Source organism: Salvia splendens, chromosome 18, assembly GCF_004379255.2.
Source record: "Salvia splendens isolate huo1 chromosome 18, SspV2, whole genome shotgun sequence".
Lineage (NCBI taxonomy): Eukaryota > Viridiplantae > Streptophyta > Magnoliopsida > Lamiales > Lamiaceae > Salvia > Salvia splendens.
The window spans coordinates 7,343,472-7,361,088 of NC_056049.1; the positions used below are offsets into that span (position 1 = coordinate 7,343,472).

At 38.0% G+C, this 17,617-nt stretch overlaps 3 protein-coding genes across 3 annotated transcripts; 1 reads left to right on the plus strand and 2 right to left on the minus strand.

Annotated features, from left to right (window-relative positions):
• Positions 1–7,119: 7,119 nt before the first annotated feature.
• Positions 7,120–7,651, plus strand: LOC121776666 (B3 domain-containing protein REM20-like). Its single transcript, XM_042173849.1, has 2 exons — positions 7,120–7,357; positions 7,440–7,651. The coding sequence occupies exons 1-2, from the start codon at positions 7,120–7,122 to the stop codon at positions 7,649–7,651; spliced, it is 450 nt and encodes a 149-aa protein (XP_042029783.1).
• Positions 7,652–8,682: 1,031 nt separating this feature from the next.
• On the minus strand, positions 8,683–9,480 carry LOC121776667. Its single transcript, XM_042173850.1, has 3 exons — positions 9,228–9,480; positions 9,047–9,142; positions 8,683–8,954 (listed from the first exon to the last, which is right to left on the minus strand). The coding sequence occupies exons 1-3, from the start codon at positions 9,478–9,480 to the stop codon at positions 8,683–8,685; spliced, it is 621 nt and encodes a 206-aa protein (XP_042029784.1).
• Positions 9,481–14,995: 5,515 nt separating this feature from the next.
• On the minus strand, positions 14,996–16,223 carry LOC121776294 (glycine-rich protein 2-like). The gene has a single exon (XM_042173463.1). It carries the CDS (start codon positions 16,082–16,084, stop codon positions 15,248–15,250), a length of 837 nt encoding a protein of 278 aa, XP_042029397.1. The 5' UTR covers positions 16,085–16,223; the 3' UTR covers positions 14,996–15,247.
• Positions 16,224–17,617: the final 1,394 nt, after the last annotated feature.

Consider the following 17,617-nt stretch of genomic DNA (forward strand, 5'->3'; position numbering starts at 1 on the left):
CACTAAGTTGGTCTCCTCGCACCTCTGCAATACTCTAGTCAGATTATCCAAGCAATGATCATATGAAGACCCAAAAACCGAGAAGTCATCCATGAAGACTTCCATAATATCTTCCACCATGTCGTGAAAGATGGACATCATACATCTCTGAAACGTGGCAGGGGCGTTGCACAGTCCAAAAGACATCCTCCGGAAGGCATAGACACCATACGGGCAAATAAAGGCCGATTTATATTGATCCTCTGGGGCGATCAGGATTTGATTGTATCCAGAATAGCCATCGAGGAAGCAGTAGTACTTATATCCCCCTAATCTGTCAAGCATCTGATCAATAAACGGGAGAGGGAAATGGTCCTTCCTCGTGGCTGCATTGAGGATTCGGTAGTCAATGCAAACTCGCCATCCTGTCACCAGTCTTGTGGCTATCATCTCATCATTGCCACCTTGAATCACAGTCATTCCGCCCTTCTTGGCCACGACTTGGGTGGGAATTACCCAATCACTGTCAGAAATGGCATATATAATCCCGGCTTTCAACCATTTCAATACCTCCTTTTTCACCACATTTTGCATTATCGGGTTGAGCCTCCTTTGATTCTGAGCTTTCGGTTTGGATCCTTCTTCTAATAGAATCCTGTGCATGCAGACAGTAGGGCTGATTCCTTTGAGGTCTGAGATAGACCATCCAATAGCTCCCTTGTGCTTCCTGAGCACTCGCAGCAGTTTATCGAGTTCAGCGGGAGTAAGTAATGAAGAGACAATTACCGGATACGTCTCGTTCTCTCCAAGGAAGGCGTACTTAAGGTGTAAGGGTAACGGCTTAAGTTCCTCTTTCTTCTCTTCTTTCTCTTCCTCATCCGTCGGATCTTTGAGGGGAAAAAACTTATTGTTCCTTCTTGGAATCTCCCCACTAGAATTAAGAGCTCCCACAAAATAAAGTAGCTCCTCCGTAAATTCAGACACTTGCAGATTGTCCGAAGCCAGTAAAGACTGCAATAGGCATCGCTCGAGTCTGTCTTGATAAGAGATAACATGGGCTACCTCTCTCACACAACCGTCAATCACCTCAATCATGTTACACGGTTTGAACCTCCAAGCATCCTTATCATCATGTATTTGCATCGCATCATAAATGGAGAATGTGATACTCTCATCATTCAGTCGGAGAGTAAGTTCTCCTTTGTGCACATCAATCAGTGCTCTCCCTGTGGCTAAGAAGGGCCTGCCTAAGAGAAGTGGGACGTGTCTATCTTCCTCCATATCAAGTACTACAAAGTCGGCTTGAAAAATAAATTCCCCGACCTTGACAAGTATGTCTTCAACGATCCCCTTCGGATATGACACCGTTCTATCAGCCATCTGCAGTGATATAGTAGTGGGTCTGAGCACTCCAATCTTCATTTTCTGGAAGAACGAATAGGGCATCAGGTTGATACTCGCCCCCAGATCACATAACGCTCTCCCTTCTTGACAGTCTCCCACTATGCAAGAGATGGTAAAACTTCCAGGATCCTTCAGTTTAGCTGGCAACTTCTTCTGAATAATGGCGCTGCAGCTTTCAGTCAAATTCACCATCTCATACTTCATCCATCTCCTCTTGTTGGAAACCACATCCTTCAGAAACTTGGCATAGCTCGGCATTTGTTGTAGTGCCTCCACCAATGGGATGTTTATATGCACCTTCCTAAATATATCCAAGAATCTCGAGAACGGTGCATCTGTCTTCTTCTTCTGCACACGTTGAGGATAGGGAATCCTCACGTCAGTGGGAGTGTGAGCTGCTGCAGGTGGTGTAGGTAGAGTTGGGGCCACGTTCTCCTTAGGTGGGGAAGTAATATGTACTATCTCGGTCTCAACTTCCTCGACTAACTCCTCCTCTTCAGGTCCCTTTTCTGTTACTCTATCCTCTGATGGCATTGCAGGTCCATCATAACTTTTTCCACTCCTCAACTGCACAGCTTTGCAATCTTTGGGATTTATAATGGTGTTCGAAGGGAACTTTCCCGGTTGAGTAATAGTACTCACAGTCTGGGAAATCTGGCTGATCTGTGTGTCGATGTTCTTCAAATGAGTGGCCATACTCTGCACATATGTCTCAACCTTCTCCATTCTTTGGTTGTTCTGTTCCATGAGCTTGTTGGACTGTAGCATGAAAGACTTGAGTATGTCTTCCGTGGTCATCTTCTTCGGATCATCAACCACTCCATTGGTAACCGTGAACCCCGGGGGTGGTTGCAGAGCATTATTGGGGTTCCCATAAGAGAGATTGAGATGCCCCATGTTCCCAAACTGATTATATCCTCCACCCTGGAAGTTGGGACGTTGGTTATTGTAGTACCGGTTGTTGCCCCCTTGATTCACATAGCTAACGTCCTCCATATTTCCTTGGGGCTCTTGAGTCGGTTGCCCCATTTCCATGCAGTCAAACTTCATAGTCAGCGCATCCAGCTTGTCAGATAGGGCGCTCATAGGATCATGATCTGTAGTAGACGCTACCCTATGCACCTTACTCCTTTCATTGCTCCATCCTTCGTCATTAGATGCAAGTTCCTCTATTACTTCCATGGCTTCATTTACTCCTTTCTTGAGAAAATTGCCGCCTGAGCTCAAGTTCAACTCCCTTTGTGCTTCAGGCACACATCCCTTGAAAAATGTAATAACTTGGACTGTCGGGGTTAACCCATGGTTGGGACACCGTTTCATCAAAGATTTGAACCTCCCCCAAGCATCTCTGATATTTTCTGTAGGAGTCATCTGAAATGCAATGATCTCGTGTTGTCTCTTTATAGCTTCACTAGGGGGGTAGAATTTCTCCAAAAATTTTTCCACCATAGCATCCCATGTTCTTATCGATCCGGGCTCCAAACTCTCCAACCAATCCTTTGCTGAATCCTCTAATGAGAAAGGAAACAGCCTTAGTCGAACCTGCTCATCTGTCACTCCATTCATCTTTGTTGTGTTGCAAATCTGGATGAACTTGGTGATATGCTTGTTAGGGTCGTCAGTGGATTTGCCCCTGAAAGCAATGTTCTCCGCCATTTGGATTAGTCCTCTTTTCAGCTCAAAAGTATTAGCCGCGATGTTGCTATGGACAGTGGGATTCGCCTGGCCTTGGTATACATATTGATTCTGCACATGCACAGGTGGTCCACGGTTGACCTGTTGACGCAACTCCTCCAGCTGTCGTAGAAGCTCAGCATAATTGGGAGGAGGAGGTGGTGGACCGTTGTTGCCCCCTTCGTACTCCATCAGACTAGGAGAGACGGGATCAAACAGAAGATTGTCCTGAAGTGGTGATCGGATGGGTGAAACGTCCCTTTGAACTGAGGATGCTCCTATGTGGTTAGGTGACGAAGCTTGAATTTGCTGTGTGAGTCTCCTATAGGCGTTCCTCTTCCGATTCGTTGCTTCAATCTCCGGATCGAAAGGTTCTAGAGGCAAGCCTTTAGAACGTGTGTGCATACACCTGAACAAGAAACACAAATGTGAGAACTCAAAAGAATAAAATTAAAAGTAAAACAGTAAAGTCTGAAGTAGTAATCTTGATTATTATCACGATATCAAGCTATATAACACAAAATCATCCCCGGCAATGGCGCCAAAAACTTGACTGAACTTTATTTTACCCAAACAAAACCCACAAGTGTACGGGGTTATCGTAGCAAATAGCAAGAAAGAGTATATCGTATCCCACAGAGATAATTAAGTGTAAACCTAAGTACCACGAACAAACTTCAACTACTATCCAGACAATCAGGAATTTTGGTTTTGAAACTAACAACTACTGAAAACATGTAAATGCAGAGATTAAATTAGAACAAATAAACAAGAGAGCGATAAAGCAAGATGTGTAAGATGGTGGAGAAATATGCAGAATTCAAGGATCCGATGCACAACTCATAGCCTAACCCAATTGAAATCGATTTACCATTTAAAGTCTCTAGAATTATTGAATCAATCACAGTTGTAGATTAAACCCCCTCCCGAGGTGAGAAACCTGTAGATTAAGTGTAATAATTGAAGTCCCCTTCTTATTCTTAGACCTAACTCCCAATGGATCGATAAGATAACAGATTCCACTCAAAACCTCAACTCTCCCGAGTTCTATTGAATTAAGGTGTGAATTACTCTTCTTTCAAGATTAATTATTTCATCTCCCGATTACTCTAAGAAATCCTACAATCCCAATTGGTGATCAAGCAATTGTTAGGAAAAGCACAAGAATAAATCAAATAATTACAAGAGCAAGATAAAAACGAAATCAATTGGATTGAAACTATAAATCAATGCATCTTCACCAAGAATCCCACATAAAGTGTTTAGTTACTCATGTTCAAGGTAGAAAACAAATAAAAACTAAAGAAAACAACCGAATTCATGATACGGATTACAATTGGCGGAGGAATCGAAGCTTGAATCTTCAATCTTCTTCCAAGAGTGCTTCCGAGAGAGAAAGAGTGTATTTTCGCCACTGCTATCCAATCCCCCGAGTGCCCTAGCTCTTGCCTCTTTTATATTTCCTTCAAAAATCGCGTCTGAAGACTTTAAAAAATCGTCAGTTCATCGGACCCGGCCGGGTGGAATTATTGTACAGCAAATTCACCCGGCCGGGTGAAACTCTCTGGAGTCTCCGCCTTATAAAGTTTCCACCCGGCCGGGTGGAATTATTCCAAAGGAAATTCACCCGGACGGGTCACTCTCACCCGACAGTTTCTGGTCTTTAACATGCTTATCTCTTCCACCCGGCCGGGTGGCTTTTCAGCCACATATACTCACCCGACCGGGTGGACCTATTTTTGTTCCAATTTCGCCTATTTTTGCCTGAAACACTCAACAAACACGTGAACTCCGAAACATAGAGTAATTGGCTGGAAATAACACTTTTGAGCACAAAAACTCAACAATTAGGCGCATCAACATACCAATCACGACACTATAAATACGAGTTTGTCAATGTGCCCGTGACATCAACCGGTTGTCCTGCCTTTTCAGCAATTACCTTCTCAATTTCCAAGTACTCAAGAAAAAGGTGGTCGTCATCTGGCTCCCACCCATCGACATAGAGGTAAGCGGTGTGCAAGAGTGGCATGATAGGATCCATTGTTGGGTGTCTGTCCAGCGAAACGAAGAGATTGCAGAGTGTAGACGAAGTGTAAATGCAATGGTGTAGCATTACTAATTAAAGGCGTGTTGATATTTGAAAAGACAACTACCTACACCACATTGAATGACCGAACACTATGAAAAGGTGATAAATAGGGTAACTCTTGTTTGACCAACTATACTTTTACAAAAATCGAGGCGGTTGAAAAAATATTACACAAAAAATATATTACAAATAAACCCTATATGTAACACACTTGTCTAATCACATTATTTTATTCTGCCAAGAGCTCAAGATGTTAGATTTGGTATACTGAAAAGCATGTTTCGAGCAAGTTTACGCGAATAAAATCTTGTTTGTATACGAAAACTCTACAATCCACTTTTAACCCGATTCAGTATTATTCGAGCAGTATCGCACGAATAGGATCAATATATTATTACATTGTGTTTGCTTGTGCATTTATAAGATGTTTTATAAACATTTAAATGTATAAGAAGCAAACAAAGTCTAAGTCTTTTGCTTAGTAGACTGGTTGTGGGCGTCATCCACTTTAAGGTAACACGGTCGGTTCTATGCAATGCTTTGCAAAAGAAAAAGAAGAATTTCACAACCCAGATAGGCTTATACTACCTATCGTGAAAGATTGCTATGTCAGTCCAATTATTTCTAAGCCTTTATGCAATAACATGACGTTGGTGTGGTATAGCACTGAATGGATCTAAAAGCAAGACGTGTTTTTATGCTATCTACTGAAAGACTAGGTCTTGATAAAATATTATTTCTTAATCTACATATGTTAGCATTGAGCATACGTTATTGATTATGCACTACTTTGACTTATCAAATGGTGCGGGTTTTTCGCAACCCAATAATCATGATATATTGGGTAGTGGTGATTAATATCTAGCGGTGCTAGAATTGCTATTATGTTGAATCGCGCGCGAGGTGAGTCTCATTTGATAATGTCCTCAAGAGGAGCTTGAACAAGGTTTTTTTATTCAGAAACTGGCCAGTTGGAATTTAATTATTCCATGAATAATAAATAAATGTTTCTTGCTAAGTCCACTCTTGGAATAAATAAGATGTTGATTAATTAATTCCATAGCAGACATTAATTAATTAATTGACATTTATATCTTCAGCGTGAGAAATAAACAATAAACATAACGAAAACCCGGATTACTTGTAATTTTGGATCTGGATGGGCAGTGCAATATTACTTCTGTAGTGGTTGCTCGTAATATTCCAATATAAGCTTATATTAAATTGTGGGTTCAATTTAATTAGTAAAAAGCGAATTGGGTGAGGCCATATCCAAAACCTTCCATAGATCCCAGACTGGGCCCAATAAGAACTTAATATAAATAGGAGAATAAATGAGACAGAAAATACAATTATTATTCTATGAAATTTTCGTCCCCCTCTCTATTTAGTAGAGGAGCTCGAAAATTCTTCAGCTTTCCTCCGTGAGGAATTTCAGTCTTCTTTATTCGAGTTCTAGTATTTTGGTAAGATCAGCCCACCCTGATATCGAGATACAGTTCGGGAACCAGTCAGAAGATCCGTGGTCTAGTATTGAAGACCATCACGTGGAGAAGGAGCGAGCAATCGACGATTCATTGGAGAATCAAATCGGTAACCCTAAATCGTAGAAATCATGTTTTAGGATTTATATTCTTTAAGCATGAATTATTTGCGTTCTAGCATGCAGTTATCTGTTTAACATGTGAATTAATTAATCGCATAATAGGTCAAATAAATCCTTATCTGATTTATTTGTTTTGTACAAGTCTTCCGTTGTGCAAGGGGCACCAAACCCCAGCACAAGATAGCCACATTAGGTGTTCCGTATTAGCGTCAACCGTCGTTTCTTAAGGTGTTCAACCGCCTCAATACCATGGAAGAACTAGTACGTCAATTGTTTTATAGTAGTATGGTTGTATATCACAATTTCATGAACAAAAATATTTTGTTGTTTATTTGTACTCCAGCGGTTGCCGCCCGAATTCGACATGGTTCATGGACCAACACTGCCGGTACAGTGTCGGTTAGTCATGCCTAATGGCGTCGGATGGACAGTCGGACTCGTTCGTATGGAAAACGGGACTCGTTTTCAGATCGGTTGGAGAGAGTTCGTTGATGACAACATCTTCAAACATGGGGACTTTATGACGATTTCCTTAGTTGATGTGGGCACATTCCACATCAAAAGATACGACGTCAGCACGGGAGTTCCACCTCTAACCGACGGCGAATATAAATATTTTGTACTTATCACATTTGTTGTATTTTTTTGAATTCATATTCGTATGCGATGTTGTCTTGTAAACAGACTACGTGTACGCCCCTAACGACAATGTTCCAACGACGTTCGTTGCAACGATAGACGATTACCAACCTAGCTACTCAGACACCGATTCATCAGACGATTCTGGATATGAAGATGACCACGACGCGCTGGACTTGGATGGACGCCCAACATTTACTGTTACGGTCACGGCATCACACATTGCCCGCACTTTTGAGGTACCGTACGGATTCTAGCATCGGCATATCCCGATAGGTGCACTCCAAGCACCGGTTTACTTCCTCACCATAGAGAACACATGGATGCTTACCCTTCTGCATAGCAACTCCAAAACATGGGTCAGAAAAGGGTGGAAGCGATTCAGGCGTGGGAATGGACTTGCAGTCGGGGATCATTTGCATTTCACACTGGTTAATCCGATGGAGGTCACTTTTTACGTGGTCATTGAAAAGGCATAAGGTGTTTAGAATGAGTTGTTGTTTTGGTTAAATCTTGGTTAAGAGTGTGTGTCGTAGGTTATGGGAAACTTTTGAAAATTTGTGTAATGGATTTGGTACCCTCTAATTCGGTTGTTGTTTGCTACGTGTATTGTCGGTTGACGCATGATATTGACGTTGTAGGACTAGAGTTTGAAATGTCGTATTCAAGCCAAATATCACACTAGTTTGTCATATCATTGTTGTCTCCCACATCATATAGAAATGTCTTATGACCAAACACCATACAAATACAAGGCAAATATCAAACTAGTTTGCCTAGTAGAAACCCGAGAAGGACTAACAACACAGTCATCAAACCAAAAAGTGCACTCGGCGGGACTACGGTGCCCACGTCGCTACGTCCGCAGCACACCTGGCATCGAAGATCATGATAGTTTGCGACCGTAGAAATGGCCTCTTGGTAACGTGAAGGGCTACTCATATTGGACGAAAGCCCGGCCGTTAACACTTCTTCGAGATTAGGGTGTTCATCGAACCACTTGAACGATCCAGGATGATCACCATTAACGGGGCACTTGTAGTAGTACCTTCCAGCATGCCTGGCTGTTCTACCGGCACACCGCAAGTCCATCATGCCGTTACCACAACTGCATAGTAGTAGGTACACTCCTTGTTGCATGTTGTGTTTTGTTATTGGCTGCAAGCAATCATTCATCAAATGTTGTATACACCGATACACAGATGGAACAAATTGTTATTACTACGAAATTATAAAAAAGTAAAACAAGGTTAATAATGTCAACAACAATGGTTAATAAATCGTGACATCAAGCACGTTGTCTGTGGAGCCACATTGCGTTCGCCAAATCATCTCGGAATTGCATCCACTCGGTGGATGGTTCCGAGTGGTCGACAAACTCAACTCCATCTACGTCGGGGATGTTAGTGGTGTAGTAAACATTCGAATCAAGTTGGGCTTCTATAGGGTCATTAGGCATCTCGCGGCGTATGAAATTATGCAACAGAAAACATGTCATTATTAACCGTATCTGAGTTTTGATTGGGTAATAAGAAGCACAACGCAGATGCCCCAATGCATCTTTAACACAGCAAACGCGTGCTCAATTATATTCCTCGTTTTAGTGTGCCGCATGTTGAACAACTCTTTTGGATTCTGCGGTGCCGCATTACCAGGACCCCACTCTTTCAGGTGGTAACGCACTCCTTTGTACAGCATCAAGAATCCATTGCTATTTGCGTACCCATTATCACATAGGTAATAACATCCTGTGAGGAATAGACGCTAGATTTATGAGAAATAGGGGACTAGTTGGATGCCAAAACTGTACTATCAAATGCCTTAAATACCAACTTTGCGGGACCCTTAAACCTCCTTTTTGCATGACAGCATCATGCAACACCTGCGAATCCCCGGCCGACCCCTCCCACCCAGGGAGGACGAATACAAATTGCATGTTCCGATCACAAACCGCTAAGGTATTGGTTGCAATTTGACCTTTGTGGGTTCGATAGTGTGGCTTGTCCGTGCTGCTCACTAATACGTTGATGTGGGTCTCGTCAAGTGCCCCAAGACAGCCCTGGAAGATCAAGGCAAACAATTCCATCTACTTGGACATAAGCACACAACACACCTTGAACCATTTCCAACGGGAGTCCATACAGTCTGCCGGTATCGACTCAGGCTTAGATAACAAATTCCTATGTAGGCTAAGAACAGCTCCCAGAACTTTGTTAACGTAATGCGACACCGTAGATCCCGACCTCCAGAATTGGAACTTAACGACACGATTTTTTTATGGTGTGCCAACACAATGATGAACATCGCAACTTGCTCTTCGACCCCAACACACTTTCCAATTGACAACCCATCCCGGCTTGATAGAATGCGGCAGAGGCGACCGAAGGTGTTCCGGTCTATGCGTAGATTAGCGACGCGATCGTAGTCAGTGACATTAACTAACCGATCCATATGCTTCACTTGCATAGGCATTTTTTAGCATATTGTATTGTCATGCCTGTTCGAGAAGAACGCGTCGCTTACGCCTACTGTTAGAATTCAAATGTCGGTGGACTAAGGTCGTGGTTTCTATGCGAGACAGCTGCAGTATGTTCTCTAACATCATGTACACCCGTTGGTAGTTACTACAGGATTTTCTCATCTAAACGACCAACATATTCACCGCATAACGTAACAACACATGACTCGTATAATTAATCACAGAATCTGGGAAATAACATATAATACGACGGGAAACAGATTTTCAAAGCCGCATACCTTTTCCAATGAATCTTCACCGATTTAGCGTGTAATGGCGTTAGGGACGTCTGGCTACCACAACAAAACGTATCTGAAATTAAAATACAAATTCCACAACTTAGAACCAAAAAATTAGCTACAGTATACTACCGGACACGAAAAATTACCTGATCCGACAAAGAAATCGGATGTTGAGAATACCAGTTCCGTCGGAGAAATTATAAGAGGCCAATGTTCTCCCCGACGCCGTTGTTTGGACCGAAAATTGGAGAGAGAAAAAAGAGGCAGGTGGAAGGAGAGATAGAGTGAGAGAGAAGACAGAAGTCAAAAAGGTTGAAATGGGGAAGTAGTCGACGATGGGGAAATTCAAAATTTTCATGGATAGCATGGTCATTTCCCTTCCAAATCCTTTACATTGTAGCGGACCAGATTTCAATTATCAACCTCGAGGCGTGATTTAATTTGGCAGAAAAATGTGAGGAATAAATAGTGCGGGCCGGAGCATTTCTCGAGAGCCGACCAGCAATATCTAGTGTACACCAAACAACCATAAATGCACAGATTTGACCCATATTATGTCCAAATAAGGGTCAACGAACACGCCCTTGGAATTTGTGGTGGATATACAATGATAACGAAAACTGGATTAGATTTGGAATGACAAAAATTAGTCTACAGTAACATGATATAAAACGTCAAATAATTAACCCAGATAATTGTTTAACTACCCCAGATTATTACTCCCAAATAGCGATATTCAGATATTTTTAACTTCTAAAATATGCAAATTTTATAGGAACGAAAGTATCTTACCAGGCCCAATTTCACAAAAGCTGAACTTTTTGGAAAGCTTAGTTGAAGTTTGATTTTTTAACAATATTGAAAATGATTTCGTTTTTTTTTTACAAAATTGAAGTTTGAATCTTAAGACTAATATTTTTTTATAATGTTCCTAAAAAGAATTTTTTTTTTTTAAGATTTTGTATTTATATTTGGTCCTTATATAGCAATACTCTTGTGGCCTTTTCATCCGTGTCTCATTTCAAATAGAAATCGATTTTATAGTTAAAACTGAACATAGCTAGATCCTAAAATCAGAGGTTATTTATCTGAATAAAAATAGGTTATTTATAATTATTTCAATGTATTTAAAAAAATCCAAAGCAAATTTATGTCCAAATCATACCCTCAAATAACTATAGCAAATTGTGTTACTATTAATTAAGCCTAATTATTTATGTATTTCTTTCGCATAATTTTGTAAGGCCATGTTTGATTGTCAGAATTCTGACAAGGAAAGTAATCTGATTCCTTAAATTTTAAATTCATGTGTTTGTTTTGGTTTTTAATCAAACTGTGAAAGTAATCAGAATCCCGAGAACAAGGAAAGTTAGTACAACTTTCCAGGATTCTGAATCCTAACTTTTCTTAGGTATTCTTTTTCCCAGTTTTAGGATTCTTACATATTTAATGCAATATAGTATAGTTTTATTATTATTATTATTATTATTATTATTATTATTATTATTATTATTATTATTTTATTACTATTCTTATTATTATCATTATTATTATTTATTATTAATTACAATGTTTTCAAAATAATTTAAAATTATAAATCATATTAATTTAAGTATAATAAATAACTATAATTAAAATTATCATAATTATAACTATATTATTATAATAATTATATATAATGTTATTACTATTATTATAATTAATAATTTATTAAATAATTAAAATATGATTATATAATATAAATCATATAATAATAATAATAATTAATCAATAAAGTCGTAGTAAAGTTTCGAATTATAAAATTTATTCAGTTATAATATTTTTAAATATAATACTAATAATAATAATATGAATAATCATAATAATAATATTTGTTATGATTATTATATATTATGATGAATAATCCATATTTAAACTATACATCGTAATTATAATAACATAATTATTATTATTTGTATTTAATAATTTATTAAAAAATTTATATTATTATTCCTTTTTATAAATAAAAGAATAATTAGAATATTTTTAGTTTGATGTTTAAATCAAATATAAAATTTAAAATCTTGATATTTTTCAAACGCATGAAAGTAAAGTTATTAGGAATCATATTCTCGGGATTCATTTTCCTAAGAATCATTTTCCTTGCCAACTTACTTTCCCGTCAACCAAACATGGTCTAAGTAGTATCATTTGTTTTAATTTAGTCAAATATACTCTATCAAAAGACGTGGTACTAGTTTTATAAAGTTAAAATGTGGTTTTCTTAAAATTTAGATAGAACTAGTACATTTTTAGTATTTAGGATATTGCATTAATATTATTTGTGGTTCTTAAAATATCATTAGGTATTTATGGATATTGATATAATATAGCTAGAAGGATTTGCACTTTTTATGATTTTTTAATCAAAATACCCTCATGCTATGAAAGCCTTTTATTTGTGCTTTTATTATAAGTTGTAAATGGTTCATTCATTAATGTTCTATTCCCGCAAAAGAACAATGTATGTGGAGAATAATTGTTCATCATTGCACATACTTGAAAGAAAATAAATAAACAAAAAGGGACACTTCTCTATCTCATTAAAAAAAATAACCCTTATAGTATGAAGGGTATTTTAATCCAAAATGTAAAAGTTCTTCTAATAATATTACATCAATATTTAGAAATGTCTGGTAATATTTTAAAGATGTTAATGCAATGTCCATGGACTAAAACAATAATAGGAATATCTTTTTTCAGCCACTTTTTCTTATAGTATTTCTTAAAATCTGAATTCAATTGAGGCTCCTAATGTAGAATAGGAATATCTTTTTTCACCAACTTTTTCTTATAGTATTTCTTAAAATCTGAATTCAATTAAGGCTCCTAATGTAGAATGGATGAAGTACATGTTCGTCTCTCGCTATGACATTACTTATACCTAATTATTTAAGGATATCTCCGTCAAATCACTGTCATGGAGTATGCACAAGCACTCTGCCATTAATTGTCACTAGTTTTTATTTCTAATTATTCATCAATACTTATCAAGCTTATGGCATCAGCAGTGGGGCGCCCTAAGGCGCGCACTAAAGCCCGCCCTATGCACCTTCACGTCAGCATTTGATCCTCCTACTCAAACATAAATTAAAATACATTTAAATACATCGACAACACACAAAATATCATGATATATATATAACATGACAAATAATACAATAAAATTAATTAATAATAAGTTATCTAAAATTATTGTAAAATAAATTTTAATTGATTAGAAAAATAAAAGTTAATGTTAAAATTGAGTATAATCAAAATATCCTCAATTACAAATTTAAAGATGCCCGTGTATGGTAGTTTAACTTGGATATATTTAAATTAAGTTGCCAAATTAAAATTAATTAGCCCAATTATTAAATATTTGAAGCCCATATATGTTAGACCGAAATAAGATGTGCCCACTTTCTTTCCTCTATCTTCTTCTTGTGATTTCATCGCCAGTTTCTGCATTTCCAACATTGAGGGTCTTCTCTACACATCCAGGTAAACATCTTCAAATATAAACAAAAGGGAAGGGTCGAATTGCAGTCTTTTAAAAATAAAAAGCAAATTTGCACATGCTATATAGTATTTACTCCCATCTTTGAGGAGATGCTGTTGAAAACACAAAAAAGTTATAATTTGAGATGAGTTTTTGTGCACGTATTGATAGTGAATCAAAATATATGTCGATGGAACAACTTCAAATTTCAATATGTTGTAAGATAACACCTTAAGAAAATCCAAGTTCACAGGCAACAAGAGCATCCTCAAAATCCAAGTCCATAATCCAATATCTTAAACAATATCCAAATTGATTGAAACTCATTATACTTGACAACTCATAAACGATTCAAATTCTCCTATGGGAATGGGAATCGTTACAAACAGACAATCCGAGATACTGAAATCAGGAATCCAAGCCCAATATCATGCTTCTTCCTACAATTTTTATGGACTTGGATTTATATTTATTACAAAAAGTATATGATACAAGTTTATTCAATCAACCTAAGATGCCCAATCAACAAATGAGAGTGATCTACTTTCTTATAGTGATTCTGATCAAAGGACTTGCTCCCACAAATAGAAAAAACACCAGATCTTTCATAAAGTGAAGATAACAAAATTCATAACCTCCATGAACACCCACACGCATATTGAAAATATAGGTCATTCGTGTCAAGAACATGCGGCAGAAAGGATCAAAGCATGTGACAGGACATCATTTCCCACTTACTAACCCTACTAAGTAATCCTCAAGAGGAAAGGGTAACACAATTCAAGGGATGCAGAGGATAAGGATTTCTATTAAGACTATGCAGTTATCAGTTTTGGTTGAAGATCACAAGCTCAAGCCACACGCATTTGTTTACAGACACTTCACATAGTCATGTAGTGTAACACAGTGAATTAATAAACCCAAAGGAAGCTTTCACATGGCACAATATGCAGTAGCCTAAGAGGAAGGAAGCATGATGCTGCATAACCTAAACTAGTTAAAATGCACACCATAAAAGGTTAAACTAGTCCTTGGTAAGATTGACTGGAAGAGGTGGAATGGAATGAAGATAGAAATGAAATGCATTTCTATTACATTCTCTCCCCCATTCAAGTAAAGAATTGGAATGGAAGCAGTAATCAGCATTCCATCATACCAACAAGAAGGGCCTTAGTGTTGTATATACTGAAGCTAATAGTTGCACTTGCAAGTTCCAAATACCAAGATTAAAATCATCCATAAACAAAAACCTCAACACCAACAACACACATCATAAACAACTAAGCAGAGCTCAGGAAAGTAACAGCAAACTCGAACAAAACCAAGAAACCGAACCACCATATTATACACTTGCCAACCAAGTGGGGAAAATTTCGGTTCACAAATCAGTGGATCGCACGACAACAATTGTAGCAAAAACCATTCCATAACAATATAAGAGCATAATTCTATAGGTATAATACCCGCCAAACATAGAGCAAAAACCACAATAACAGCATAATTAAACCATCCGCAAAGCAAAAATAGCATCAACTGAACCAAAAAGAGAGAATAGTAGAAGCCAACTTATTCACGAGGCACTTTTGCATTCCCTTGCGAAGTGTCCAGACTCACCGCAGCTGAAACAGTTGCCTCCGCCTCCACCACCACCGCTAAGCCTACCAAAACCACCACCGCCGCCGCCGCCACCTCCACGGCTGTAGCCACCTCCACCGCGTCCACCACCGCTGCCTCCACGCACACAATCCCTCGCCATATGACCTGGTTCCCCGCAGTTGAAACAATCACCACCACCTCCGCGGCCGCCGCCACCGCTGCCGCCACGCATACAATCCCTCGACATATGACCTGGCTCCCCGCAGGTGAAACAAGCACCACCGCCACCTCCAGCCCCGCCGCGATTGCCACTAGGACATTCCCTCGCCATATGCCCAATTCCTCCACAGCTGTAGCATCCTCCACCGCTTCCACCGCCTACACCTCCACCTACACCTCCATTAGAGCAATCCCTAGCCATATGCCCAACCTCGCCACAGTTAAAGCACTCACCTCCTCCTCCACCTCCTCCTCCACTCCGATAACCATATCCGTTGCCGTCGTTCCTCCGATCTCCGTATCCGAACCCTCCGCCGCGGCTGTTGCTGTTATTCCCCCTCCGAGAAGTGGTATCGACGGGGCCTCCTCCTGGAGCGGTGACATCAGCAGCCTTGGTCTTATCGCCATCTAGAATGATGGTGAACTCGACCTCCTGGCCTTCGCGGAGGGAGCGGTAGCCGTCAGATTTGATGGCGGTTTGGTGGACGAACAGATCCTCGCCTCCTTCCTCCGGCTGGATGAATCCGTAGCCCTTCTGATCGTTGAATTTGGTGACGACGCCCTTGGATCGCATAGCCTTCTCCTCCGCCATTGAAGATCGCCGACGAAAGAAACCCTAGAAACCCCGATTTATACGATTGTGTATATACGTATAGGCGAGAGAGTTTTTTGATTGTGCGTGCTGACACAGAGTGTGTGTGAGGTATTTATAAACGGGTTGAGCGAAAAGAAGCCCTAATTAAATTGCTGCGTTTCACTCGTTTGGGCTTTACATTTCTCAATTGAATTCTTCTCTCTATATTCTACAAATTTCTTCTTTATTCATTTTACAATTAATTCTACTATTATATTCTGATTTGGAAGGCATAAATAGTTGTAACAATTTTTGTTTTTATTTTTTTCATTTTCTCGTCATTTTAATTCTCTTTTAACTTTGATGCAAATTTTCATAAATTATTATGCTTTATAAAAATATGTTAATAAAAAATTTAATAAAATATAAGTCTCACTTATATATATTAATTTAATGATGGAAAGTGAGTATAATTATTATTGTAGCGTGTGGTCCAATTACTTAAAACGGAAAATAAATAAATAATACTTTAACATGTGGATATACTGAAATAGCAAAATAGTAGTAAGATATTATTATATTAAAAGGGATATTCATAATTTATCGAAGTTGTCTTAGCAGTATTACGTCGGATCGTTTTTGTGACTTTGATTTCAGTCGGTTTTTAATTTTTTTTCTACTTTTTTCCCCTTATTTTATTTTTATTCTTAAATTGTATAATTAAAGTAAATTAATTACTAAAAATGTAAAATCGCAAATTATTAAGCAAATTCAATCAATGATTAAGCTATGTGATAACTAATGCCGTTAACCTTAATCAAATTAGAATAATCAGAAAAATGACCTATAAATAGGTGAATTGACAACTAACTAAAATATATCCTTTTATTTTTAATATACAGATTTAAATTTCAGTAATAAATTATACTTTTATACATTTACATTTCTTATAATATTATTGTCTATATAAAAACAATAATAACATAGTCATTGAATTCAATTTTGCCAACGATCTAATTAAAGCAATCATAACATTCATACTAAATTGCTAAACTCTCTTTATTTCTATTAGAGACATAGTAAGATTTATTTCCGTAAATTAAATAACACTATTGATTGTTATTGAAGTTTAATTCATTAACATTGAACAATCTTTGTAGTGTATTACATATATATTAATTATAAAATTAAAAGAGAGAAAACAGATAAAAGTAAAAAAAATTGTCAAAATTACCCTTAATGGCCGAATTAAATTTGGTCCAAAAAATTTAAACAGTTCAGATTCCTTCCATTAATGATAATATCAATATTTGGCATTTTAATAATATTAATGTGTCTCATAAGTCATAACCTTGATGACACTAAATAATTCGGAGTAATTTCTGATAGGTTTTTATCAAACCTTATTTTTTGTGTGATCATAATCTTAACTTATATTTAAAGAAGAGAGCTTATTTCAGTGACCCACTTGATGTTAAATTATTAATCGTGTGAGGTATACTTCAACTTCCAGTTTCTAATTACCAGATGAAGAGAATTAATGAAAAAATT